The following is a 27629-nucleotide window of genomic DNA, read 5'->3' as shown; positions in this document are numbered from 1 at the left end:
GATGGGGTGAGACTCTAGGAAACTTCCGTTTGGATGAATTCAAGGTGGACACGCCACTGTCCACAGTGGGAGAGACTTAGCATCAACACAAAGATGAACTTCCAGCAGGGAGGGGCTGTTTGGCTCGAAGAAGGAATGATGGATGTGGTATCATTCTTCCCCATCCCTACCCCCACCTTGCTAGATAAATGAAAACTCTGGAGTCCATGAGGGTGTGGGGTGGGGGAGTGTGGGGAGGCCAGGTGGAGGCGGGGCAGGGGAGGTGGAATCATCCAAAGTTGTCTGGTCCTGGACTCTGAAGGCCATGCCAGTTTCCAGCCTGTTCCTGTGCTGCAGGATGAGGGTCCGTCCTCTGGGCACCCAGCACAGGTCAGCCTGCCTCCTCTGGCCTCGTGGGACCGGTTTTTCCAGCTGGAGGAAGGGTCGATGAGGAATTGGCAGGGGCAGAGGGTTTTATGTAAATACCCAGGGAGTGCTCTGGGAACGGGGAGGCAGGTTTTCCCAAAGACACGCAGGGACTGGCAGCTCCCAATTAGCCGGGCCCAGTGATGTCAGTGCTGCTCTCCTAGGTGGCTGCGCCCACTCTGATCGGCCTTGGCAGGGATGCCCGACCATTACCTTCCCCTCTGGGTGGGGGGGGTGCCAAGGGGGCTGCATAAAGGACAGAGGCCAGGCCCCCTCCCTCTGAACCCCTCAACCTGGGGTCTGAACCACATTGGGGACCAGCCCTGGAGAGCACCGTGAAAAACCATCCCAGACTTTATTGAAAAAGACTTTAATATGGTTAATATTTGAACCTCCACCAAAACACCGGAAGGCTGGGGAGCCCTCAGTATGTTGGGCCAGTCCCAGAGGCTGTCCCCATGGCAGCTGCTGGCAGGCCCTCCTCCCAGGCCACTCCAAGCCTGAGTTCCAATAAATACAGTGCAAATAAGTCTGGTCACTAAACTGGGGAGACCAAGACCTAGGGCACCAGAGAGGATACGTTGTATTGTCTGTGAACACACACATGTGCATTATCCAGCATACGCACCTAGGATCATGTGCATTGCACACAGCCCCCCTCAGAGAGCCTCACATCACACACCCCTCCCATCCATGCAGGCACACCCATATGCGCACACACACACACACACACACACACGCATGCACGCACACACCTTTTCTTCTGGCACATAGGAAATTGAGCATACACACCTTCCTTACAGACACACAAGAGAAAGGCACACATGTGTGTGCCTTTCTCTCAGCCATTGGCCTGGAGCTGGGAGCTTGGGGTGTCCCCTCCTGGCTCAGAGGAGTGGGAACGGGGTAGGTCTTCCTGGGCATGGCCCATGGGCTGCGCCCCAGCCTAGGGGCTTGGCATGGTGGTGTTGGCCGGGCTGGGCAGGCACTGGGCTGTGGTGTTGGACTGAGCCCAGGGGGGGAAGGAGTGCAGGTTGAAGATAGTGATGCTCCAGCTGTTGATGGCCAGTGTGATGACCAGGACTCCAATGATGTTGAGCAGGAATCCCGCCCGAGCCTGGTGTGAGGAAAGTCCATTTGGTTAAGCAGGGGCTGGGCCGGACTGCCCCTAAGTCCCCAGGTATTTGGGGGTGCACAGGAGCCCTCCTACCAGCAAAATTCTCTCTGGGAAGTCCTCCCTTTGGTTCAACCTGCAGCATAGCCAATGCCTTTGCCCCTTGCTTTACTCCCAGTGCTAACAGGGAAAAGGGGCACGCCTCCTGAGCTTCCAGGGCCCTGGGCTTGTTCTCTCTGAGCTCATCTCCCTGAGTGTGGGTGCCTGGCATCTTGGAGCCTTCCCCATATTCCCCACCCGCTTCCCTCCCTCTCACATAGCCTGGGGCTGGCAGGGCCTGAAGATGCCACCACTGAGAGGTCATGTCCCAACCTCCCCCACTGTGCCTTCATCCCAGATGAGGGCCCGCTCAACTCTGAGACTCTCAGTGGCTTTAAGCTGCTTTGTGATTCACTAAGATGGAAAGTCAGAGCAGGAAGGAGGGATGAGGCATTCAAGCCTCCCTGCCACTTACCATATCCAACACTTTGAGTCCCCCAAAAGAGAAGACGATGGCATTGGGCGGGGTGGCCACAGGCAGCATGAAGGCCAGAGAGGAGGCCAGAGTGCAGGGGAGCATGATGTAGAGAGGGTGGAGGCAGATGGCCTGGGCCTGGAGTGGGAGGCAGTGGGGCAGAGCTGACCTTGGCCCCCATCCCGGAGGGAGAGGCATGGCCCCCAACCAATTCTCCTGCTTCTCTGGGGGACAACCCCTGCACCCCAGTACACTCTCTGGTCATGAGCCCACCACTTCTCCCAGAAGGCACTGGGTGACCTGGGAAGGGCCTCTTGACCTCTCTGGAGGGAATGAGTGTGCTGCCCTGCCTTGTGGGGTGTGGTGAGGGGAGGGGCCCATAAAACAGATCTCAAAGGGGCTCCGGGGGTGTCATCAAAGGCTGTAGGAACACGTCTGGGGAGGAAGGGGCTTGGGACGCTTCGGGGAGCAATTTCACCCCGTCACCTCAGGAATGACCAGAACAGGGACTGGGGTGGGGAGGTGGGTGAGGCCACGAGGATCCCCATCAGGATACTCCAGAGGTGACGTCACGAGGGACGGGGTGAGTCGGGGCCAAAGTGCCCTGGGGCCCAAGGTGGCTCAAGAGCCTGGAGAAGGATGGAAACTCAGGGGTCCTCTTAAGGAAAAGCAAAAGAGGAGGTGCAAAGACAGGATACTCTGCCTAGCAGGCATAAACCCTGGTGTGGCAGGCAGGAGGACTACCTGGAGGAGGTGTTTCTGAGGGCCAGCTCACCATGGAGGCTAGGATGGGCAGGAAGATCGTAGTAGTGGCCACATTGCTAGTGCACTCGGTGAAGGTGGCCACCAGGAGGGAGAGGATGACCACAATGGCTGGAGCTGGCACACTCTGCAGTGGGGTCAGCTTGTTTCCCAGCCACTTGGACAGGCCCGATCGCTGTGGGCAGAGGAGGATGGTGTGTGAGAGGCAAGGCTGCCTGGGCCCCCAAGTCCTCTGCTGAGGCTCTGTGAGGCTCCTGCTCCTGCTCACACCTCCCCGGTATTCAGAGTCAAAGACAGCTCTAAAGGGATGTTAGGATCCAGCTAAGATCAAGGGGCGCCCTTTCCTGCTCTTAAAGAACAGCTGGGTGTGGGAAGAAGGGGCAGATGAGAAATTAGGAAAGGGGGCCAAAGGGCCTTCTTGGGCAACTTGGGGCTTGGTGGGAGCAAAAATCTTTGACCACACTTACTCCTGCCTTTCTGACCTCTCTCAGGAGGTCCCTTGACAACCTTAGCCCTCTTCCTGCCCCTTCCAGTCCAGTGGCTTGGGGCAGAGAGGACCTTGCTCCTTGCAGGGAGGGAAAGTTAGGGGAGGACCCTGATAGAGGCTGGAAGAGGCTAATGGGAGGATAGGGACAGTCCACAGGGTCAGAAGAGCTCTGAGGTCTTGCCTTGCCACGTCTGGAATGCCAGGCTGTAAGCTGGGACTTAACCTTGCTCAGTGGGGCCAGCGCCTAGCACAGCACTGGGCACAGTCAGTGGATGAACATGCCACAGACCCAGGAGTACCCTGCACCAATCCCTGACCTGGGCAGCTGCCTCCTGTTTGAGCCAGAACACTGAGGCCCAGGGATGCCGTGTCAGGGGTTTCCCTCTTTTGGATGGAGGCTCTGGGGGAAGATGTTCTGGTCCCCAGAGCCTGGGTGGGTGTGATCATGGTGCCCCCTGGTGGCTGCAGTGGGCAGACCGCGTCAACATAACCCCCAGTTACTTCAGTGCAGATGCTATTGTGTGCTCTGTCTGGCAGGGGGCAAGGGCCTGGGGTGGGGTGGCATTTGTCTCTGCGAACAGGTCCCGCCCCACCAGAGAATCCTGCCTTCCCTTGGATTTTGAGAACTGAACTAAGGAGAGGTCCCTAGGGCTTGTGTTTCTTCCTCCCACATGGGGGCTCTAGGTCTCCCCAGCTGCTGCAAAGGCTCTGCCCACCTGAGAGGCTCCTATATGGGAACCAGGTCTCCCCTTTGTGGGACAGAAGCAGGGCCCCCTCTCTTCCTGCCACAGCCTCCCTCACACAAGCTAAGGAGGGGGCTGGGGGCCTCTCACCTCACTGCCCTTGGCCAGGGCATAGCCACCACCCAGCAATAACACGATATTCCACGGCATCTTCTGGTTCACTGTCTTCCAATCGAGGAGGCCAAGAGGGGCCTTCAGCTTCCCTGGGTTTTCTACTCCCCAAGCAGAGAAGGATGGGTCACCAAAGAACAAACAGGCCTTTCCCCTCTCCATTTGGGGGTTCCCTGTGTGGGTCCCTTTTGGAGCTTAATGCATGCAGGAGGGGACTCTCAGTTCTGCAACATCTCATCTTTGTCCCTGAGTCTCTGTGCCCTTGGCAAGTCGTTCCAGCCTTTCTGGGCTTTGCCTACTCCTGCCAAGTGTGGTGGAAGGTACATTACATACTTGAAGGCAGGGACTGCCTGGAGACCCTTCCCTGACCCAGTCCAGGTGCTTACCTGGGTCCTGGGTCAGCCCTGGGAACTTGGAGGGCATGATGAACATAATTACACCAATAAAGATGGCCACTGTCCCATCGGACACCATGCTGTTGGTGGGGGGACAGGGAAGGCTGGGTTAGCGGCTTGGGGTTGTTCAGGGCCACAAGGTGGAGGGTGGTGGAGAGGAGCCCCTCCCATAGACAAGCTTGGGGAAACTTCATCCCCCGAGTGTTACTTCCTGTTCTGCAGTGGGGGCCCCACATCCTTTCCTCCTCCCCAAGCATGTAAGTCCCAGATGTGTCCTCCTCCCATCCCCTGCAACTCTCACCTCTCCCCAGTGGCATTGGGAAAAATGAGGTTGCCCCAGCCAAGAAAAAGCCCCGGCTCCCGGGTGAACCAGAGCAGCACCAGAATGACGAACAGGACACTGATGGCCTTTTCTGCAAAGGTCATGGGGCCCAGCAGCCTGTACTCGGTCTGGATGACGCAGTAGGCTGCCTGCTGTTGCTCCTGCATCTTCTCCCCAGTGCCAAAGTTCTTCCGGAAGCTGCAGGCAGAGGGATGGGGCAGTTTGTGGGGGGCCTGCTCCAGGCAGGGAGCAAGGGGCTCTGAGCGCCTATGATCTAAAGGCTGAGGCCCAGAGAGGGCATCTCAGGGTCACTACACTCAGGCCCCGGCTCCACCTGAGGTTCTGGAGGAAGAGCAGAAGACTTTTAGGGGTCATAGTTCTTGCTTATTCCCCATGCTTGGCCTTGCTCCATTGAGCCCCTTTTCCTCCAGGGGTTCTATGGTGCTAAACCCTCCCTTGCCCAGGGTGAGAAAGACCTAGCAGCTCAAACCCTGGGACTTCTTCCAGCCCTGGCTCACAGCTCTCCTCCTCCAACAACCTTTGGGAAGTCTTCCCTTCCCTCCTCTGCCTGCTCTGGGTATCCCCTGCCAGCCTGAGCCCCACTTGCCTTGTCCTCAGAGGCACACTAGGCTGCAGTCCACTTCCTTCTGCTGCTGACTTAACTTGTGTTGACATTTAACTTTCCACTTGGGTAAATCTCAACCTCCCTGCTGGTCACGCTTCACACATCTTTGACTCCCCCATGGTGTCTGGTACTGTGCTGACCTCTTCTACTACCACCTTGCCTTGTACCAGCCCCCAACTTTAATCCAGCTTCCTTATATTTGCCCAAGTGATTTTTCCAAAGTGCAGGAGCAATGCTTAAAAACTTTCAAGAGCTCTCCACTGCCTGGGCAGGAAGGGCAAATTATAATTAATACCACAGTATGGTAACACTCATACCACCACTCCTATCCCATACTCAAGGCAGACATCACTAATCAATCACAGACTTGATACTAACTGAACCTTAGCAGGGTCTCCCACGATTTTCCAACTCAGAGTTCCAAACAGTGACTACCAGGAACCTGGTGGAAGTAGGAATGAAATCTATTTATTACTCTTGGCTTCAAGGACAAGATCCAAATGCTTGGGTGGCACACAAGAGCTTCTAGAACCTTCCCCTGCCTACTTCTCCAGCTTCATGACCTGATGCTCCTTTGTGCTGTTTGTGTTTTAGTCCTGCAGAACTAGAGTTCCCTCAAGCACATCATGTCCATTCTTGTCTCTGTGCTTTGTGCAAACTGTTTCTGCTGCCTGGAATGTCTTCACCCATTCTCTACCTGGCTGACTTCTAGTCCTTCAAGATTCAGCCCAGGCATGATCTCCTCCATGGTGTTCTGGAATCTTCACTCACCTGCGCCTAACTAGGCACTGTGTTCTCTGTGCTCCTGCAGCATCTGGGCTTCCCTCTGTCATGGCCCCCACCATATCATCATCCACCTGATGGGCTACAAGGACAGGGACTGTGCCTAGTGCCTTCTAGTATTCTCAGTGCCTTACACATGACCCGGTATACAGTAGGAACACAGCAGGTGCTTTTGTAACTAACCATGCTCAGTGTGTGCTCCTCAAGCACCTATCAAAGGACAGTGGAGCATTATGGGTAGGGGCATCAAGCGACCTGGCTTGCAGTCCCAGCACTGACAATCTAGTTGCGAACCACTCCTGAAGCCTCAGCTTGCGCGTCCGTGAAATGGGATAAAACTCTCTACCCAGTAATTTCCTCAAATGGGGGTCCAAGTGCACAGAGGGGACTTGGCAGGGAGAAGCCTTCTCACTGGGATAGTGATAATATCATTTTCCACATCCAGACCCAACTGGAAGCTCCCAGGGCTAAGGGCAGGGACCTGGGCTTCTCTTACTGACTTTACCACTTACTTGAAGCCCAGGAAGAGGATCTGTAGCCACAGCCAGGCCAGCAGCAGCAAGATGACCATGGTGGGGAAGGCGAAGCTGAACCAGGAGGCGAAGTTCACCACGTTGCCGTTTTGGGGGAAGAGCCTGAAGGAGGAACATGGGCTGCCTTGTGATGTTGCCCCGAGAACTGCCCAGCCCCATTCACCTCCCAGTGAGTGTGCAGATCCCCCAAGGTGGCCCACCCCTTGTCACTCACGCATTGATCTGGCCTTGCAGCACCAGGTTGGGTGAGGTGCCAGTCAGCGTGGCGATGCCCCCGATGCTGGCGGAGTAGCACACGCACAGGCTCATGCACTGGGTGAGGCGGGGATGCTCCTGGCTGAGATGTGCCTTCTCCTCCGAAGGAGCAGATGTGACAGGGAGGGCCTGCCCATTATCTGGGAACAGGGGAGAGCCCAGGTGGGGGCAGGTACAGGGCCAGCTCTGGGGAATGTGGCCAGGGCTGCAAGGGCCTCAAAGGCACCTGGTCTGTGAACAGCCCAGACCGGGGCTGGAAGGAGGACAGAGGATGTCTGCAGGCCTGAGGGGCCCAGCAATCCCCAGAGTCTCAGGCTGGGAGCCGCCTCAGAATCTCTCTGATCTCTGATTACCCAAACCACACAGGAAGAATGGATCCTAGACCTTGGACTGTCCACCTAGACTCCAGCTCTCTTCTTGCTATGGTGATCAAGCATCTTGGCTTGCCCAGGGGTGAGGGGATTCCCAACACAGGGAACTTGCCATTTTAAAAAAAGGAAAAACAAATTGGTCACTGTCCTTCTTGCATCCCTTTCTTCTTTCTCCAAAGGCTCCACGATGACCAGCCCTCGAAACGGACAGACCCTCAGACTCTCTCCAAAAACCAAGGAGTTGGGGTGGGGTCTAGCCTCATTTTTCTCACCAGGTTTGGTCGCCTCCTTCTGGGGACTTGGTTCCTGGAGCTCGAAGGTGGGGTTGTTGCTGCCCTCCTCGACGTTCCTGCTGGCTTGTGAGCTGTGCAGCTGGTCCAGGACGGCATGTGCAATGGGCACCATCATGGCCGAGGTGGCCGTGTTGCTGATCCACATGGACAGGAAGGCCGTGACCAGCATGAAGCCCAGCATTAGCCTAGGGACGGGCAGACAGACACACTGCTGTTGCAGCTTCCCTTCAGGGACTGGGTGCCCAGAACATCTCCTCATCAGGTTCTCCCATGCTGGTTTGCAGGAACTCACAGGGCAGGCCGCACCCCAACGATGAGGAGGACCCAGAGGGCGATGCGTTTGTGCAGGTTCCAGTGTTCCACTGCGATGGCCACCAGCAGCCCCCCGATGAACAGGATGTTGGAGTCCTTAAGATACTCGATGGCAACCTGGCAGGCGGAGACATGGCTGAGCGGGGGGAAGACCCTGGAGTCTCCCACGGTGCCCCCGAGCTTATGGGATTCAGTCACTGACATTCCCACAGACTGCCATTCCCCTGGGCTCTCGAAACTGGATGGAAATGGTCTCTGCATAATCTGCCATTTTTAAAAAATTAAATTTAACTTTTTGGAGACAGGGTCTAGCTCTGTTGCCCAGGCTGGAGGTGCAGTGGCACAATCACAGCTCACTGCAATCTCCACCTCCTTGGCTCAAACCATCCTCCCACCTCAGCCTCCCAAGTAGCTGGGACTACAGGCGTGCACCACCATGAGCGACTAATTTTTGTATTTTTTGTAGAGATGAGGTTTTATCTTTTTGGCCAGGCTGGTCTCGAACTCATGAGCTCAAGTGGTCTACCTGCCTTGGCCCCCTAAAGTGCTAGGATTACAAGCATGAGCCACCACACCCGGCCTGGATTATCTACCATGATTCCATTCATGTTTCAAGCCATGGACTGGGAGATAGATATTTTAGTGCTGTTTCTCAAAACTAGACAGCGGTTCTCAAAGTATGGTTGCTGGGCCAGCATCATCACCATCTACTGGAACTCGTTAGAAATAAAATGCTTAGGCCCTACCCTACATCTACTGAATCAGAAACTCTGCACCCAGCCATTTGTGTTTTAACCAGCCCTCCAGGTGACCCCGACGCTGTTCAAGTTCAAGAGCCACTGAACTAGAAGTATGAGTGTGTTAGCTGGCCTTCAAGGCTCCTTTTCTGTGTCACCAGGCCTTCCACCTCCCACCTAAGACTGGCTCATCACTCCCACTTTGAATGAACTCTCAGCACTAATTCTGCACCCCTCCCCACCCCAGCCTGCAGCCTTCTAGCTGACTTCCTCCTCATGCAGACGCAGGAACCCCTAATCCATGTACCCTGCCTATGATGAGGCTTCCTTAGTCAAAGAGGTCTGAGGGAACCCACCCCCTGGCCTCCTGCATTGCCCAGAACGCTTTCTCCTATGGATGGGGGCTCACCTCAGAGGCATCCACGATGCCCATCATAGGGAACAGGATGATGGGGAAGAGGGCGGTGACAGCCAGGGGCAGGGCTTCAGTGCACCAGAAGAGCGCCATGAGGATGATGGCATACGCACAGTAGGCCTCCTGCAGGTGGGAGGGAAGCAGCAGAGCTGTCAGAGGGCCTGTGTCCCAGAGCCATGCCACCTCCTGTCCCTCAGACAAACTAGGCCATTTGTAACTGCCTTGGGAGAGCCTGTGACACCCATAGCCATCGATTCCCAAGCCCAAGGTCTCATTTCAAAATGCAAATAAAAAAACAAAGCAAAGCATTCAATATCACCTTGTCTTTGACTTTGGGGAGCCCAGACATTATAAGCCAGCCACTTCAGAAAGTCTGGAGTTGGTTACCAGTCCCCATAGAGACCAAAGGGATTGCAGGGGACCCAGTTGAGGATCCCAAGATGAGATGGGGGCTGCCAGAAGAAGGAGCAGGACCTGGGCAACGTGGACCTTTGCCTGGCACCCTGGCTTTCCCTGGCTCTTATCACAAGCAGCAAGAGTATGTTTGTTTGTTGGATATTTAGTGTTTGTTCCCTCTGCTAGGGGTGAGCTCTCCATCTGACAGAGTCGATTTTGTGGCATCTGGATCCTTGGAGCTCAGGACCCAGCAGGTTTTGGAGCAAATCTTGTCTGAATGAATGAATCACTGGAGAGTTTTGGGAATGGTGGAGGGTCTCTTTTCTAGCAATCCTGGTCTGTCTGCTGCATTACACAACTCCAGAGGAGCAATTTACATTTATAGGCTATGTGAACTTTCCCCCAAGATGCTTGTGTTGTGCAGGGAATTGTGGGGCAACACTGAGTCTTGTGGGTCTTTGGGTACCAGAAGTCCCCCTTTCCTACATGAAACCTCTAAGTCTAGAGAAGCCTGACCTCAGGCCTGGAAGGGGACCTGGGGCAGGAATGGAGGCCCACCCTCCTTATAGAGCCTCTCCCAGGGCTGGGGAATCATTAGCCAGGAGAGGGCACCCGTATCCTCTCTCCAGGGGCCGGGCACCTGCCCACTCTTTGTTTGCCAAAGGAAGGGGCCACATGCTGGGGTTTGTTGGACAGTGGGGCTGGGGAGCCCTTCCTCCCTTACCCATCCCAATTGCCCTGTCCTTGTCCTCTCTACCTCATACAGGCTAGGCTCACACTCTTAGTACCCTAAAGCTTGGGAAGGGTCCCTGAGGTGGGAGTAGGTGGTGGCCTGGGGGAGGAGGCAGCTGCTATTCAGCAACTCTTAGGGACTTAGTATTGTCATTTTTGTGCTTACATGAAAACATAACAGCCATTAAGGTGGGTGTGGTGGTCCCACCTTAGAGATGAGCTCAGAGGGTAAATGGCTTGCTCAAGGTCACAGAACTATCACAAAAAGCGGCAGAGCCTGGATGGAACTCAGATAAGGGATTGGGATTGGGTAATCTTCAAGCGCTACCTAAGAGAACTCCCCTTTTAGTCTGTGTGAATGGTGCCCCAACAATTGTGCAGTGTGTAGCCTGCCCAGCTGCCCAGCTGCACATAGCCCCACCAAATCTGTCGGAAGCCAAGCTCTCTTTCCACCAAACCTCTGTTACCCCTCTTCATCCTGGCCATAAACTCATCAGCCCCAGGAGTGGGGCCATTTTGACCCTCAACCAGAGAAGCCCAGCCCCCACCTCCCCCCGCAGGATTCTGCTGGTGCCAGTGTTTCCTCACCCGCAGTGGCTGAATGGCCAGTTACCCTCCCCCTGGACCAAGGGCAGGCCAGTCCTCCTGGACCCTGGTGTCCTCCACCCTGTCCACGCAGAACTCTCTGGCCAGAGACAAGAAGCGAGGCTGGGATGGCACTCACTCTGCTGATTCAGGAAGAAGTTTCTGTACAAGCATTGGAGGGTGACTGCGTGCCAGGCATCATATTCTATGTGCTTCAAACACTTTTACAAGTTGCATTTAGTTGCTCTCAGAGGTAATAACTTGTTCCCATTTCACAGTTGAAAAAAGAAAGGAGTGAATACAGTTCAAAAATGCCTCAAAGTCACACATATAGTAAGTGGAGAAGCCAGGTTACCTGCTTCCTGGGCCCCAGCTTTCACCTGCTACCCTGAGCATGATCACTTGCATTTGAGGGTGTCCTCAGCCTCAGGCTCCCTGTGACCAGTGGAGTGTAGGGAGAAGGAGCTGGGGCTCTGAATCCAGAGCTATCTTCCCCCATGGCCTGCCACTTCCTGTGGCTAGGCTCTGTTAAGTCATGTCACTTTGAGACCCCGTTTCCATACTCCAAAGGAAGTTGTTAATAATCAGACCAGGTTGGGCATGGTGGCTCATGCCTGTAATCCCAGCACTTTGGGAGGCCGTAGCGGGCAGATCAACTTGAGTGAAGGAGTTCGAGACCAGCCTGGGCAACATGGCAAAGCCCAGTCTCTGCTAAAAATACAAAGAATTAGCTGGGTGAGGTGGTGAGCACCTGTAGTCCCAGCTACTTGGGAGGCTGAGGTGGCAAAATCACCTGAGCCCAGGAGGTTGAGGCTGGAGTGACCTAAGATCATGTCACTGCACTACTCCAGTCTGGGCAACTGGAGTGAGACCTTGTATCAAAAAAAAAAAAAAAAAAAAAAAGTCAGACTCGCCTCCATGTGCTCCGGTGTGTGTGATACATGGCTCCCGCCCCTGTATGCCTATGTCTGTGATGGGTCCCTCTCTATCTCTGGATCAAAACACAAGACCTGTTCCAAAGTTCCATCCAGAAGCTTTTGTTAACCCCGGTGGCTTTGGCCCTGCGTCCCCGTCCCACCTTCTGGGCAGCCTGTCAAGCTGGAGCACAATTTGCTGACTTGTTCTTCCTGCATCATGAGATTCTTAACTGGGGCGTGGAACTCCGAGGATCCGTGAAGTTAAATGGGAAAACTATTTTATCTATTCACTAACATCAAACTAAGGTTGTGAACATAAAATCATAGTGCTATTAATGGTATTATTGGTGACTTAGTCACAGATATTTGATTGTGACTATCAGCTATTAGACACTGATCCAGATAAGTTGTCACAGTTATCTCAGAATATATCTCGACATTCTGTTTACCTCCATCCTTATTTGGAAATTTTGGTAATTATTATACCAACTTTAGATCTTACCTAATGCACCAGCAAGGAAACACATCTATTTCTAGGCTGCAATTTATTTTTCCATATTTTGATACCTGTATTTCAAAATAATTGGTTTATTTGTGATCCCATGCCTTTTATTTTGTACATTTTATTTCTTATTTTTTCTAATTAAAAATTTTTTTTTTTAGAGACAGGGTTTCTCTCTGTTGCCCAGACTGGAGTTCATGGTGTGATCATAGCTCACTGCAGCCTCCAACTGCTGGGCACAGGCAATTCTCCTGCCTTAGACTCCCAAATAGCTGGGACTACAGGCATGCGCCATAATGCCAAGCTAATTTTTTTTTTTTTTTGTATTTTTTGTAGAGATGGGTCTTGCTTTGTTGCCCAGGCTGGTCTCGAACTGCTGGCTTTAAGTGATCCTCCCACCTCAGCCTTCCAAGATGCTGGGATTACAGGTGTGAGCCACTGTGCCTGGACTGTGCATTTCAAAGTAATTTTCTGAAAAGGGCAGAACCAAGACTTAGGGAGGGTTGGGGTTTGAGACTGAGGAGCTGTCGGTGTTCTGAGAGGCCCCCGGGTCAGGTACTCTTGGGCACTCCCTGAAGGTAGAGCCCTAGAGGTCTTTTCTTCTTAGGCACACAGTATATCCAATTACAAGGTCAGTATTCCCAGCTCTAGAAGTGGGGGTTTGGGGATCAGCCTTGTCTTTCCAGGTCACTCTAATGCTCTCTGCCTTGCAGCCCAGCTCTATGGAACCTAGGACAGCCAAGCTCAACTGCCAGCCTATGGCATGGGACTCAGCTGGTTTACACGCTGGCCACTAGCTGCTCCCCAGGACTGCTGCACTGCACAAGTCCAGGTCACCATTCTCATATGGAGTTGTGCAAGGCATAGCCTGCACCGCAGTCCCTGGTGGCCCCTCCTGTTGCTCCGAAACCAGCAGGGAAGAGTTTTCTTCTGGTGGCAATGCTCTTCTTTCTGCCTCTGGCCCTGCCTCCTCCTTCCCCAGGTCAGCAGGGTGGTTGTTCCCTAGCTCTGTTTCTTGACTGTAGCAGCTACTCTCCTCTCAGGATCTGTTTATGGGCTCCTGAGGACAGGGGTTTAGCCTCTTTCTCCTCTGTGATCTAGCTTGTAGCTCTTTTGCAGGTGGTGGACTGGTCTATAAAGCCTCCTTTCCCACCGGTGTCATCCCCACCCCCAAGGAAGTCACCCTGTTCAGATCCTTACTCTTCTCCACCCAGCAGTCAATCCCTGTGATTAGAAGCCCACTGCGGGCAGGCCCTTGGCCTCCTGCCTCTTCATCAGCCACTCATTCCACAAATACCCTCTTTGGGCCATGCACCCAGTCCTGCTGGTTCTGCCCCTTGAGTGCTCCCATTTATTTCTCTGTAGCTCTGGAACACTAGCCTGGTCCAAGTCTCAGCAAGACCTCTGCAAAAGCCTCCTTATTCATCTCCCTGCTTGCTCTCTTGACCCTGAAATCCTTTCTCCTTGCTGCAGCCAGAGTGATCTCAAAGCACAAATCTGTTTAATTTGTACTCTTCCTCCCTCAGCACACACACACTCATCTCAAAACAGCTCACATCCCTTTGGTGGCTTCCTAGTGCTTTCAGGAACCTAAGTTCAGGGTTGGTCTGTGCCTCATGTCTTAACACTCTCCCTCTTACTCTCTCTGCTCTGGCCATACCAGCCCTCTGTGGGTTCCTCAAATACTGCATCCTCCCTCTGGCCACAAGGCCTCTGCCCACAATTTCCTCTCTCTGGACCTCTCTTCCCTCCCTACTTTGCTTAGTTGATGTCTACTGGTTCTTGAGATCTTAGCTCAAATATTGATTTTTCAGGCTGGCTTCCAGGCTGGGATATAGTTCCCATTTTTCACACTCTAAGTCCCTGTACGTCTTCTGCATAGCACTCATCATAGTCTGCAATTAAACATTTAGTTTTAGGGACTAAATGATGAGTATCAATCTTTGTTGTCAGACTCTACTCTTCAGGGAGCAGGGTGCAAGTCTGTTTCTGCTCACCCCAGCAGGGTGCCTGGCATCTATTTAGCAGAGTTGACACTGAATGAATGGGTGAATGAACATGGGCCCTAGGGGTACAGGCATCAGTCAGGCCCAGCGCTGGCCCTCAGGGTGTCTGAGTGCCTGTGTGGACTGGACTGAAGGGCAGGCTGAAGAGAGAGACCCCCGAGGGGCTTCCAAACCCTAAGCCTGGCAGCTTGCTTCTTCTTTAGTGGGAAAGCACATGTCCAGGGCACAGGGTGCTGAGTGCTGAGGCCCTGCTTTACTGCTATGTGTCCTTGGGCAAGCTACTTAACCACTCTCAGCTTTTCTGGTAAGAAACATCAAGCATTCGCCACTATAAACACATTTATCTCCATTATGCAGTTTCCTCATCTGGAAATAGGGATAAGAGAAACATCCACCTAGCTGGGTTACTGTAAGGATGAAGAGACCTAACAAATGTCAGAATACGTTTTTTTTTTTTTTAATTTTTTTTTTTTTTTTTAAGAGACAGGGTCTCACTCTGTTGCCCAGACTGGAGTGCAGTGACGTGATCACAGCTCACTGCATCCTCGACCTCCTGGGCTCAAGTGATCCTCCTGCCTCAGCCTCCTGAGTATCTGGGACTACAGGCCTGTGCCACCATACCCAGCTAATTAAAACAAAATTTTTTTTTGTAGAGATGAGTCTCGCTGTATTGCCCAGGCTGGTCTTGAGCTCCTGGGCTCAAGCAATCCTCTCTCCTCCGCCTTCCGGAACACTGGGATTATAGGTGTGAGCCACCGTGCCTGGCCAGGAATAAGTTTTCAAGCATTGTAGCCAGTGAGCACATAGCAGGGTTGGTGCTGGGAGAGAAGTGTGCTCCTGGGCTTCTGGAGAACCAAAGAGGACACATGAGGCACAAATGGAAGTGAAGGTGCCAAGGAGTCCAGGGCAGACTCTGGACCCAGGGTGTGTGGCAGGTGTGGGACCTGTGGGCATCATGGCCTCTGTCAGGCAGCAGCACATGTGCCCACAGTCTCAGAGGTGTCTCACCTTATTTCTCTGGTGATTGAAGGTTAACCCAAGGGTGGGGACGGGCTGGCACATGAGGGACACTCCCACTGCCCCTCTGCCCCTAGCAAGTGGGCATGTTGCTGGCAGTGAGCACTCCCGGGTCTCAGGAGCAAGGCGAGGCACTGGGTGGCAGCCTGCCAAGCGCCTGTAAAGCAGAGACCAGAAGAATGGAGCTCAGAGGAGAAGGGGCCCCGTTTCTGAGCCTCCTTTTGTCTGGGCTGAGGAAGGCTTCCAGAGAGGGAACCTTGAGCGGGTACTGAGGAGTGAGTAGGAGTTCAGTTAGTGGGCAAAGGGGGTTGGGGTGAGGGAGTAAATGTAGAACAGAATGAGATATAAAAGATCAGGATGCATCCTTGGAAAGAGTCTTGCCTGTCCTGAGAGGATCTAGGGCTTTGTCCGGAAGACAGGGGAGAAAAAGGGAGAAGGCCTCAAAGAGTTTTAAGCAGAGAGAGAGTGGCATGGTCACACTTGTGGCTTAATAAAAGATTACACAAATACTACCACAAGTGGTTAAAAAATTTGTGTGCAAATGTTTGTATCAATCCAGGGAAATTTCTGATATAGGAGTTTGTACTTTTTTTTTGGTACCAGGGTCCCCTTGGCAGCCTGATGAAGCATTCCAGTGTCTTATAGAATAATGTTTTTAAATGCACTAAATAAAATACGTAAGACTACAAAGGAAACCAATTTTATTGAAATACAGGTATTAGGCTGTGCACGGTGGCTCACACCTGTAATCCCAGCACTTTGGGAGGCTGAGGCGGGAGGATTTCTTGAGCCCAGGAGTTCAAGACCAGCCTGGGCAACATGGCAAAACCCTGTCTCTACTAAAAATACTGAAAAAAAACAAAAACAAAAACAAAAAACAAAACTTAGCTGGGCATGGTGGCATGTGCCTGTAATCACAGCTACTTGGGAGGCTGAAATGGGGGAACCACCTGAACCCGGGAGGCAGAGGTTGCAGTGAGCTGAGATTGCACCATTGCACTCCAGCCTGGGTGACAGAGTGAGACCCTGTCTTAAAATGATAATAATTATTATTACTAATTTTTAAAACCTAAACTAATAAATAAATACAGCTATTAAAATATGAAAAAGTGCTGGGTCCAGTGGTGTGTGGCTACTTGGAAGGCTGAGGCAGGAGGATTGCTTGAGCCCAGGAATTTGAGGCCAGCCTGACAACACAGTGAGACTCCATCTCACAAACAAACCAAAACATGAGAGAGTGTGGAGAGACGGAAGTCTTTTCCAGGAAGAATGGGCAGATGCCAAATGCCTAATACGTTTGAGGCCTGAATATACAAAGGGGACAATGGCCAGTTCATATGTAAAAATATGTTTCACAACTTCTGTAATACCAGCCGAGAAGTCAAAAGACAACCTCTACAGCAGTAAGCCCTAAACACTCAGGATTTGCTCGATGACCGCCAATGCCCCTGATTTTTGCCCCAAACTCTTTACTCCTACTTCCAACTCAGGACCAACCCCAGAAAGCCAAATATGCTCCCCTAACCAGTCACCTGGGGTGCTGCTTCTAGTTAGCCGCCTAAGGCTTCCCTGTGCCCAACAGTGTGCACTGGAAGCCTTTCCTTTTGACCATTCTAAAGCTTTCCCACCCCACGCCTCAGGCTTCCCACGTTTCCCAGCCTGCCTCAGGCTGCACGTGATGGCAGTGACTCTTCCTACCCTTCGCTTGTTCTCATTCAGGTGTCCTTCATTGATTTGCACACCTTGATGTGAATGACTTTGTTGCATCAGCTTCTGTTTTAAGAGGCCAAAGGAACAATGAATTTCTGAGTGCTGGAGAAAACAAAAGTGGGGGGAAGAGTCCTGGTATCACAGCCTGGGCCAGGGCTAGCCCTGCCTATATGCACTAAAGAGCAAAACGCAAGCCGGCGCCGTGATGAACATGGCATTCCCATGCTCCTCTAGGAATCTGAGCCTTGCGACAGCCCTGAGCCTTGCTGCTGGATTACATCCGGGAAACTTTACTGTTGAAGAGGGTGACTTACTTTCCCATTCCTGGCCTTCACCTAGCAGGTGCCGATAAATAGGGACACGATTTAGTAATCTGGGCAAAATCCAAGTTGGGGACTCTACCCCAGGGATCCCCCTGGCCTTTGAGGCTGGGTCCTTCTTCTAAACCTACTTCCCGGCATCCCAGAGGCTAGAAAAACAATCTCCACACAGTCGCAGGTATGGCTATTCCTAGGCACACAGCTCACCAATCTGGTGGGAGACCAGACATGCCTTCCTGTTCTATAGGTGGGAACATCTGAGGTCTCCTAAGCACAAGAGCCCATTTCAACAGAGTGATGGAGAAGAAGTGAGGCACCTACACAGGACTCCAGACCAGTCTGTGTTTTCCAGGGGCCCAGGAATTCAGACAAGAGGCAGAGGGCGAAGGGAACATGTATTTATCAAGCCCTGGGTGTCAGGCACTCTACACATATGTGTGTTATCTCAGCTCATCTTCACAACACCTCTTAGAGATGACAGGGTTTGAAGAGGCTCGGTCAGGTCACATGGCAGTACATGCTTCTGAATGGATTTGAACCCACACCTGTTTGGCTCCAAAATCCACGTTTTGTTCACTGGACTCTGCTATCTCAACTGAGGGCCAAGAAGTCTCAAAAGGTAGAGGTGGGGCCCAGAACAGAGGTCCAAATTCCTTGTATAGTTTTCATGCCTGAAGTGAATCATCCAAGTCCCTGCCTTTGAGGTTCAGGAACAGCTTGCACTAACAGTATTTTAATTACACAGGTTTTTTTTTTTTTTTTTTTTTTGACAAGGATTGTTCTGACACCCACGCTGGAGTGCAGTGGCATTATCACTGCTCACTGCAGCCTCGACCTCCCTGGCTCAAGTGATTCTCCCACCTTGGTTCTCCAAAGTAACAGGGATCACAGACACACGCCACCATGCCCAGCTAATGTTTTTGATCTTTTTTTTTTTTTTTTTTTTTTTGAGACGGAGTCTCGCTCTGTCACCCAGGCTGGAGTGCAGTGGCGCGATCTCGGCTCACTGCAAGCTCCGCCTCCCGGGTTTACGCCATTCTCCTGCCTCAGCCTCCCGAGTAGCTGGGACTACAGGCGCCCGCCACCTCGCCCGGCTAGTTTTTTGTATTTTTTTTAGTAGAGACGGGGTTTCACCGTGTTAGCCAGGATGGTCTCGATCTCCTGACCTCGTGATCCACCCGTCTCGGCCTCCCAAAGTGCTGGGATTACAGGCTTGAGCCACCGCGCCCGGCCGATCTTTTTTTTCTTTTTGAGACAGAGTCTCTCTCTGCTGCCCAGACTGGAGTGCAGTGGCGTGATCTCGGCTTACTGCAGTCTCTGCCTCCTGGGTTCAAGCGATTCTCTTGCCTCAGCCTCCCGAGTAGCTGGTATTACAGACATGTGCCACCACGCCCAGCTAATTTTGTATTTTTAGTAGAAACGGGGTTTCACCATGTTGGCCAGGCTGGTCTTGAACTCCTGACTTCAGGTGATCCACCTGCCCTGGCCTCCCAAAGTGCTGGGATTACAGGCTTGAGCCACCGCGCCCGGCCGATCTTTTTTTTCTTTTTGAGACAGAGTCTCTCTCTGCTGCCCAGACTGGAGTGCAGTGGCGTGATCTCGGCTTACTGCAGTCTCTGCCTCCTGGGTTCAAGCGATTCTCTTGCCTCAGCCTCCCGAGTAGCTGGTATTACAGACATGTGCCACCACGCCCAGCTAATTTTGTATTTTTAGTAGAAACGGGGTTTCACCATGTTGGCCAGGCTGGTCTTGAACTCCTGACTTCAGGTGATCCACCTGCCCTGGCCTCCCAAAGTGCTAGGATTGAAGGCGTGAGCCATCGCGTCCAGCCAACTTTTTTGATCTTTAGTAGAGACAAGTCTCCCTATGTCGCCCAAGTTTGTCTTGAACTCCTGAACTCGAGCGACCCTCCTGCATTGGTCTCCCGAAGTGCAAGAATTACAGGTGAATTACAGAGAGCCACCACTCCCAGCCTTAATTACACAGATTTTAAAGTTCAAGCACATGTAATGTTTATGCATTCTAAAAGGGCCAGTGATTCAGATGAAGAAATTCTGCCTTCTGGCCTTACAATAAATGCAATATTGACTTCAGCTGAGTTCTGTCCTAGCCACTAGAAGACTGTTTTTACAGATGCCTTCGGGTCCCGGGAGGTGTTTGCGTTTTGACTCTAACTTACTAGCTGAATGACCCCTGAGTCGTAAGTTATCCACCCCTTAATGCTCACAGCACAAATCCCTACTCCTCCTTCTAGTCTTGTAGGCTGACATTGGCTGACCTCAACCCTCTTCTCTAAACTTGACTTAAACAATCTAGTGAGGCCTCTTAAGGGAGGGAGAGCAGGAAGACCTCTTAAGGCCTCACTCAAGCACCCGAGCCACACTGGACTTGCTTAATCCCTTCAACTTGCCAAGCTCACCCCATCCACAGGCCTTTGCACTTGCTGCGTATTCTGCCTGGATGACTCTTTACCCAGAGCTGTGCTTGGCTGACTTTTTAGAGAAGTTATTTTTGAGACAGGAGTCTTGCTCTGTTGCCCAGGCTGGAGTGTAGTGGCACCATATGGCTCACTGCAGCCTCAACCTCCTGGGCTCAAGTGATCCTCCTGCCTCAGCCTCCCAAGTAGGTGGGACCACAGGCACACAACACCACACCTGGCTAATTTTTTTAGTGAGGAGACAGGGTCTTGCCATGTTGCCCAGGCTGGTCTTGAACTCCTGAACTCAAGTGATCCACCCACCTTGACCTCCCAGAGTGTTGAAACACCCTCCTCAGGAGGCCTTCCCTGACCCCATCTAGAGCAGCCCTACCCAGTCCGTGGTCACAGCCTGCTGCATTGTTTCTGCTTTTTGTATATCTCCCCACTCCTCCCACTTTCTCTTCCCAACACACCCAAACAGTGCTTGTCACACAGTACTGAGTTCTGTGTTCACTAACAAGATATGTGGATGGATGAACGAATGAACGGATGTAAGGTTTCCATGTCTGGCTGCAGGGTTGGGAGAGCAGGAAGACCCCAGGCCCTTCTGTTCCCCATCTGCTGGGACCACCAGAGAGTGACTAGCATTTCAAGGTACTGTTGCCACCCCTCCAACACACCCTACTATTCCCGGCCCCTACATCTTTCCTTCTGTGGCTCCCTTCACCTGTTCTGCTGATGCCTCTGACTGTTGAAACCCCATCAACCTTCAAGGCCCAACTCAAATGTCACCTCCTTCAGATTCTCCCTTGACTCAGTTGGAAGAATTTGCTCTCTCCTCTGAGCTCTGCAGACTTCTGGCTGAAACTTTGTGTGGTGTAAACACCTATCTCCTCCTATAGACTGTAAGCAACTTGAGGATGGAACATCTGCATTCCTTTTGGTAACCCCTGACACAGAGCAAGAGCTCAACAGACATGCTGGACTGAAGTATGGTGGGAGGATTGACTGACAGCGGGATGGACATAAGAAAGGATGGCCTGGGAGGTGGGTCACAGTGGGAGCACCACTGATCTCCCAGGGAGCCTCAGGCAGAGACTCCAAGACCAGGTTCCAGTTCAAACTTTTTTCCTAGCTGGGACTTTAAGCAAATTGCTTCCCCACACTGGCCCTCAGTTTACATGTCTGTAAAATGCAGATAGTAGTAGTAACCTCATGGTAACACGTAGGCTTTTTTTTTTTTGAGACTGAGTCTTGCTCTGTCACCCAGGCTGAAGTGCAGTGGCACAATCTCAGCTCACTGCAACCTCTGCCTCCTGGATTCAAGCGATTCTCCTGCCTCAGCCTCCCGAGTAGCTGGGACTACAGGCATGAGCCACCATGCCCAGTCCAACACACAGGCTTTTGAAAGAAATAAATGATCTAACAATGCTTTGAAGTGCATGGCAAAATGCCGAGCACATAAAATATACTCAACAAATGTCCATATTATTATTAAGGACACAAATTTGAGCCTAGGCTGGGGCTCCTTCTTCTCCCTTTCGAGGCCAGGGTCATGGGGCTAAGCTCGGGGACTCATTACGGAGAGCAGAGATTCAACAGGGATGCAGGACAGGATCCATTTTGTGCACATTCCTTCCTTTCTTCACTCAAAAAGTTGGGGGTGGCCGGGCATGGGGGCTCATGCCTGTAATCCTGGCACTTTGGGAGGCCAAGGCAGGCGGATCATGAGGTCAGGAGATCAAGACCATCCTAGCTAACATGGTGAAACCCCGTCTCTACTAAAAATACAAAAAAATTAGCTGGGCGTGGTGGCGGGCGCCTGTAGTCCCAGCTACTAGGGAGGCTGAGGCAGGAGAATGGCGTGAATTTTTTATTTTTTATTTTTTGTTTTTTGTTTTTTGAGTTAGAGTCTTGCTCTGTCACCCAGACTGGAATGCAATGGCATGATCTCAGCCCACTGCAACCTCCTCCTCCCAGGTTCAAGCATTTCTCCTGCCTCAGTCTCCGGAGTAGCTGGGACTACAGGTGTGCACCACCATGCCTGGCTAATTTTTGTGTTTTTTATAGAGACGAGGTTTCATCATGTTGGCCAGGCTGGTCTCAAACTCCTGACTTCAAGTGGTCTACCTGCCTTGGCCTCCCAAAGTGTTAGGATTACAGGCGTGAGCCACTGTGCCCAGCCTAACAAGTATTTTTTGAACATCTACTTTGTGCCAGGCACTGGGGATTCTGCATGGGACAAGACAAAGTCTCTGCCCTCATGGAGCCGACATTCTAGTGCAGGAAGCCAGAGAAGAAGTGAAAAATAAGCAGATAGATAATTTCAGAGAGTAAACACCCTATTAACAAAAGAACAGGGCTTTTCCCCAAGAATGACTGGGGTTGGTCAGAGAAGGCTTTTCTGAGGAGGCGGATTTAAGCTGAAACCTAAAAACGGGAAGGAGGCATCTGGGAGAACAGTCCAGAGCAATGTGAGGAGCAGAAAAAAAGCTGGTGAGGGTGGGTGAGAGTGAATGAGAGGTGGGACACAGGGGGAGGGAGCCTGAGGTGTCCAGGGCTGAGCCTTGGTGACTCCTGGCTGCTTGAAGAGGTTTTATCCTAAGTTTGACAGGAAGTCAGTGTAGGATTTTTTGTTTGTTTGTTTGTTTTTTCAAATTAAGATGGGGTCTCACTATGTTGCCCAGGCTGGTCTCAAACTCCTGGGCTCAAGCAATCCTCCCACCTTAGCCTCACGAAGCACTGGGATTATAGGTGTGAGCCACCGTGACTGGCCAATGTAGGGTTTTGAGCAGAGTGGGACACATGGGAAATGACTGGGGAGACAGTGGATCCAGGGACGGGGAGTGACTCCATTCTGAGTATTTTGGGGTATCAAGTGAGCAGGACCTTCTGCTGCACGTGGAAAGGAGGGAAGGAGAAGAATCAAGAATGCCCTTGAGTTTTTGGCTGTTGCGGCAAGGTAGATGGTTGAAGCATTTCTTGATGCCTAAGCCAACTGGAGAAGGGCAGGAAGGGTTTTAATTTGGACGTGTAATTATCCTGCTTACAAAGAAAATATTCAATCGGGGAGATGCCTGCTGTTCATTAGATAATATAGGTTTAGAAGTTAGGGCTCGGGTTACAGATTGAAAACTCATCAGCTTAGAGATGCTTTTTAAAGCAGAGATGGCATAAGATCAGCTAGGGGCAATGGGGACCCTGGAAAACCTCAGAGTCAGATGGAGAAGGAACCTCAGGGTCAGGAAAGTGGGAAGGGGCAGGGCTGGGCAGGAACCAGGAGAAGGTGTCACCAAAGCCAAGAGAAGACAGTACGGCAAAGACAGGGTGACAGCTGTGACAAACACTGCTGAGGGATTGAGGAATGTGAGAGTGGCCCAGGGTTTGGTCACAAGGAAGTTGATAAAAGGTGTATAATATACAAGTTCCATGAAACTTGGATCTGCCCTGGGACTTTGACTAAGTGACTTCACCTCACCTTCCCCATCTGTCAAATGGGACAGTCAGGCCTGACCTCTTAAGATGGCAGAAAGGGTTACTGGGTGCCTAGGACAGGGGCTTTGGGGGCCAATCAGGCAGTGGGGGCTCGATTTAATGAGAGATGAAGTTATGACTTCTGCTGGGGGTGGAGGAGGAGGGAGTGACACCTGGTTGTGCCCAGCTCCCCCTCCATCCGGGGCGCAGTTTTTGTGCTGTCTACCTGCAGGGGTCCCCTCTTCCAACTCCCACCCCTCCTCCTCTGCAGACTTAGCCCTTGAATACACAGGTGAACTCTTTCTCTTCCTGTTTATGCTCTTAAAGACGCAGACTGCCTGCAGCCAGCTTTCTCCTATTCTCCTTCCATCCCTCTTCACTGTGCCGCTGCTCACCTGGCCTTCCTCTCCCCACAGCCAGCTCGTCTCAGCCCCCATGGAGCCCAGTCCAGGGCTAGATGGGCACACAGTAGGCAGATCAGCTCCATCTGCCCCTCCTGCATCTCCTTGATGGAACTGGTTTCCTATTTCTTAGGGCAGTAGGTTGCAAACCCACCTAAGCAATTCACACTGGGCTCCTACTACTGGGTGCCAAGCAAAAGCCCCTTTTGACCTCCTAGCCTCAGTCCTCAGGAGGAGCAGGGGGCGATAGCCTCACTTCCAGGGCAGCGGCAGCGAGGAAGTTTGCTGGAACCTAAGGATGCCCGATCTTGGCCCAGACAGTCTCCCCTGCCCCCTGGAGTTATTTGTGCTCAGAACACCAAATCCTTACCTTACTGGGGACAAGGATGGGCAGAGGCAGCAGGAGAATGGGTAGGAAGAACACGATCAGGTAGGAACGATAGGCCCACAGGGCCTGCCAGCAGGTGGCCATGGTATGGACCAGCGAGGGCTGCCACGGCCACCACCTCCAGGAGCTGGGGAACAGAAGGACCAAAGACGCAGCCCAGCAGGAAGGTGGCCCGGGCAGGCTTATATAAAGCCAGCTGAGCGTTAACCATTGACCCACTCTGGCAATCAGAGTGTTTTTGGAGTCGGGGAGGTGAGAGTAAGGAGGAGGGACCCACAGGCAGAGTAAAGATCAGGAAGGGAGAGGGAGGGAGGAAAGAACAAGGATTAAAAAACTTCAGGTTCCTTCAAGAAGTTAAGCCCAGAGTTAACTCCTTCTGTTCGTGGAAGCTGCTGAGGGTGGCACTGGAGGAGCTGGAGAAGGAAGGAGGGTCCCCCAGCCACCCTCCACAGGCAGTTCCCAAGCCCCCTCCCTTGGCCCAGCCTTTCCTTTCTCCTTCTGTTCTCCAAAGCCAGGTTCTCAGCTGAGCACTTTATGTGAGAGCTTGGGTGGGGTGGCCCTGCCCTGCCCACAGAGATGCCCTAGGAATTTCCAGTCTAAGATTGACAGCAGCCAAGGCCTGGAGCAAGTCCTCCTCCTCCTTCTTCCAGGTATCGAGGACCATCAAAGTCCCTGGTCCTGACTATGTCTTGTGTGACACTGATCCGCCGACTTAACCTCTCAGAATAGCCACTTCCTCATTCTGCAGTAATATCTTGCTATTGCGAGGCTCAAATTAGACAACTTATATACATTGAGCTTTGATGCGTGGCAGGTGTACAATGAAGGTTAGTTTCTTTCAGGCTCTTCCTAGTCCCCTCGCCCCCCAGCAAAGATTGTTTCTTATTTTGGAAACATACTAGATCTCTCATTTATCCATCCATCCATCCATCCATCCATCCATCCACCAAGCAAGTATTTAGCACCAGTTTTGTATTCAGCCCTGTGCTCAGTGCTAAAGATACAGAGATTAAAATGCTGCTGCTGCTGCTGCTGCTGCTGGTGGTGGTAAAAACTGACATTTGCTCAGCACTTAGTACAAGGCAGTTACTGTACTGCATCAACTCAGTAACTACACCATGGGTTAGGTGTTACTATTCCATTTAACAGATGGGGGAACTGAGGACATGGAGCCAGCCAGAATTCACACATGCATTATGGGTACCCTGAGGGAGGTCCAAACCAGGTCAGAAGTTCTGGGTGAAGGGCACCAGGCAAGGGCTCCTGGAAGAGATGGCATCCGAGTGAAGACTTAAGAGCTCAGTCTTATTTGGCAAGAGGTGATAGGGGAAGGAGCGCAAGGAGAGGGAAGAGTGAACGAAGGCCTGGAGGGTGATGTGTACATGTGCGCGTGTGCGCACGCGCGCGCACGTGTGTGTGTGTGTGTGTGTGTGTGTGTGTGTGTTGAACAGAACAGGTTGTAGTTTGGAAGAAATTATGGGTCTTAATCCCTGGCCAGACCCTCAGTCTCTTGGTACCCTCACCCCTCCTCACCCTGACTGCATGCAGTTGAAGGTCAATGCATGTTTCTGAGGTTATCAGAGTGTGATGATCTGTGTGGTCAGGATAAGGAGGCGCGGTATCAGGAGAATGTTTCAGGTGGCGAACACGGTCTGGGAAGAGATGCAGAAGCGTGGGGATGTTTAGAGAACAGAAGGTTCTGCGTGGTTGGAATGTGGGTTTGCGGGGGACAGGATTAAGAGCTGATAACTACAGTTCTAGGTGTCCTAGAGCATGGCCTGGGCTGTTATGCCACCGAGACACTCCTGGAGCCAGTGGAGCTTTTATGAGAAAGGCCCTGGTGCTTTCTGCAGGGCGGTCCTAGAGGTCAGAGGGACCCAGGTGGAGGGCTCCTGGAGCGAGGCCAGGCTGGGTGGGATGCTATAGGCTAGCCACCCCAGTCCCCCTTCAGGCATGGCTCCTTCACTGCCACACAGTGGCCTGCCACCTGCTCAGGGCAAAGTAAGCAACAGCCAGGAAGGACAGGGAAAGACAAAGGGTTTCAGACACTCAGGACAATGCCCCGATTTTATCTCATCTTGGAGGAAGCCTCTCCCATGGCCTGAGGCTCTCAAGGAGCCAGAAGAAAAAGGAGGCCGGCTTCACCCCCAGGAACAACATTCACCACGTGTAAAATCTGCATCCCGGTTTTATCTAACTCTCCACACCAATCCTGTGATGTAGGCTCAGGGCAGTGAGGTTACTTGTCTAGAGTCACACACCTTGTGAGTAACACAGAGAATGCAGATTTGTTTCCAGGAAGTCTGTGCCCTTGGCTCAGCCCTCCATTCTCTGGCCTCCTTTGATGGAGCTGGGACAAAATTCAGTGTTTCCAAGTGGGATGGCTACTATTTTACTGAGATCCTTTGGCTTCCCCCTACAGCCCTCTTCTAAGACATAGGCTTTCGGGACCTTCTTTGATTCTTTTTTTTTGACCCAGTGTTGGGAGGCTATTGCGTCACCAGCAGCCAGGCCCTATCAATGATGAATTCATCTCCAAGTGGTGTCCCAGGGCCAGCGGGAAGCCTCCAGCTGTCCTACTCATTACAAAAGCTTCCCCTCTGCCTGGCAGTCACATCTAGGGCCCCACACTGCCAGGTCTTATTCAATATTTCGGTTTGCCCCATCCCCTTCTCCTTTAATTAATGGAGCAGATAACTGTGGTTTTTTCTGTGGCTCCTAATGAACTGTGAGTAACATATGGTAGTTGCCTGGCTGGCTTCTTCAGTCTTTGTTGGGGCCTTCCCTGTGACAGGTCTCTGTACTAGCTCAGGAAGGCGTCACTACCAGGAAACACCTACCCTGCACTTTGTCCATTGCATCTCCTGGACAGAGCCATCAGAGATTGGCTGCAAGTCCTTCGGGGAGAGGAAATGGTCTCTGGCTTACAAGAGGCAGCTTGTCCTCAGAAGCAGGTGGCTGATAAGCTGGAGATAGAGCTGGGGCTGGGTCACAAAGGTGGCTTTTAGGAAGTTTATATCTGAACATGTGAGGCAGGCTTTAAGACAGGGGCTCTTGAGGCAACCCAGCATTGTGCAGGCTGGGCCTGGGGCCCACAGTGGCACAACTCCAGGGATCCTAGAAAGGCGGGATGGCTGGACATATTAGGGAGCATCAAGAATGATTTTTTTTTTGAGACACAGTCTCGCTGGAGTGCAGTGGTGCAATCTCAGTTCACTGCAAGCTCCGCCTCTCGGGTTTACTTACGCCATTCTCCTGCCTCAGCTTCTCAAGTAGCTGGGACTACAGGCGGCAGCCACCACGCCCCACTAATTTTTTGTATTTTTAGTAGAGACAGGTTGTCGCCGTGTTAGCCAGGATGGTCTCCATCTCCTGACCTCGTGATCCGCCCGCCTGGGCCTCCCAAAGTGCTGGGATTACAGGCGTGAGGCACCGCACCCAGCCAAGAATGATTTCTTTTTTTTTTTTTTTTTGAGACGGAGTCTCGGTCTGTCGCCCAGGCTGGAGTGCAGTGGCCGGATCTCAGCTCACTGCAAGCCCCGCCTCCACTTCGCCTGGCTCGTCGCTCGTTTTTTGTATTTTTTA

At 52.2% G+C, this 27629-nt stretch overlaps 1 protein-coding gene across 1 annotated transcript; it reads right to left on the bottom strand.

Moving 5' to 3' along the window:
* Positions 1 to 741: 741 nt before the first annotated feature.
* SLC13A2 (solute carrier family 13 member 2) lies at positions 742 to 24228 on the bottom strand. Its single transcript, XM_033184394.1, has 12 exons — positions 24027 to 24228; positions 9172 to 9300; positions 8006 to 8142; positions 7693 to 7898; positions 7009 to 7189; positions 6774 to 6896; positions 4833 to 5051; positions 4523 to 4611; positions 4116 to 4237; positions 2809 to 2970; positions 2034 to 2171; positions 742 to 1522 (listed from the first exon to the last, which is right to left on the bottom strand). Exons 1-12 carry the CDS (start codon positions 24126 to 24128, stop codon positions 1352 to 1354), a joined length of 1779 nt encoding a protein of 592 aa, XP_033040285.1. The 5' UTR covers positions 24129 to 24228; the 3' UTR covers positions 742 to 1351.
* Positions 24229 to 27629: the final 3401 nt, after the last annotated feature.

Source organism: Trachypithecus francoisi, unplaced genomic scaffold, assembly GCF_009764315.1.
Source record: "Trachypithecus francoisi isolate TF-2019V2 unplaced genomic scaffold, Tfra_2.0 Lachesis_group20, whole genome shotgun sequence".
Lineage (NCBI taxonomy): Eukaryota > Metazoa > Chordata > Mammalia > Primates > Cercopithecidae > Trachypithecus > Trachypithecus francoisi.
The sequence above is the reverse complement of the archived record's forward strand: the minus strand, read 5'-3'. Positions and strand labels throughout refer to the sequence as shown.

Bases quoted from the DNA above. Each gene is read 5' to 3' on its own strand.
- SLC13A2 (XM_033184394.1), bottom strand. From the start codon at position 24,128: ATGGCCACCTGCTGGCAGGCCCTGTGGGCCTATCGTTCCTACCTGATC. The intron at 4,238-4,522 runs GTAAGCACCTGG...CTTGGGGAGTAG, and splicing joins AGGGCTGACCCAGGACCCAG to AAAACCCAGGGAAGCTGAAG. The intron at 1,523-2,033 runs GTAAGTGGCAGG...TCCTCACACCAG, and splicing joins GACTCAAAGTGTTGGATATG to GCTCGGGCGGGATTCCTGCT.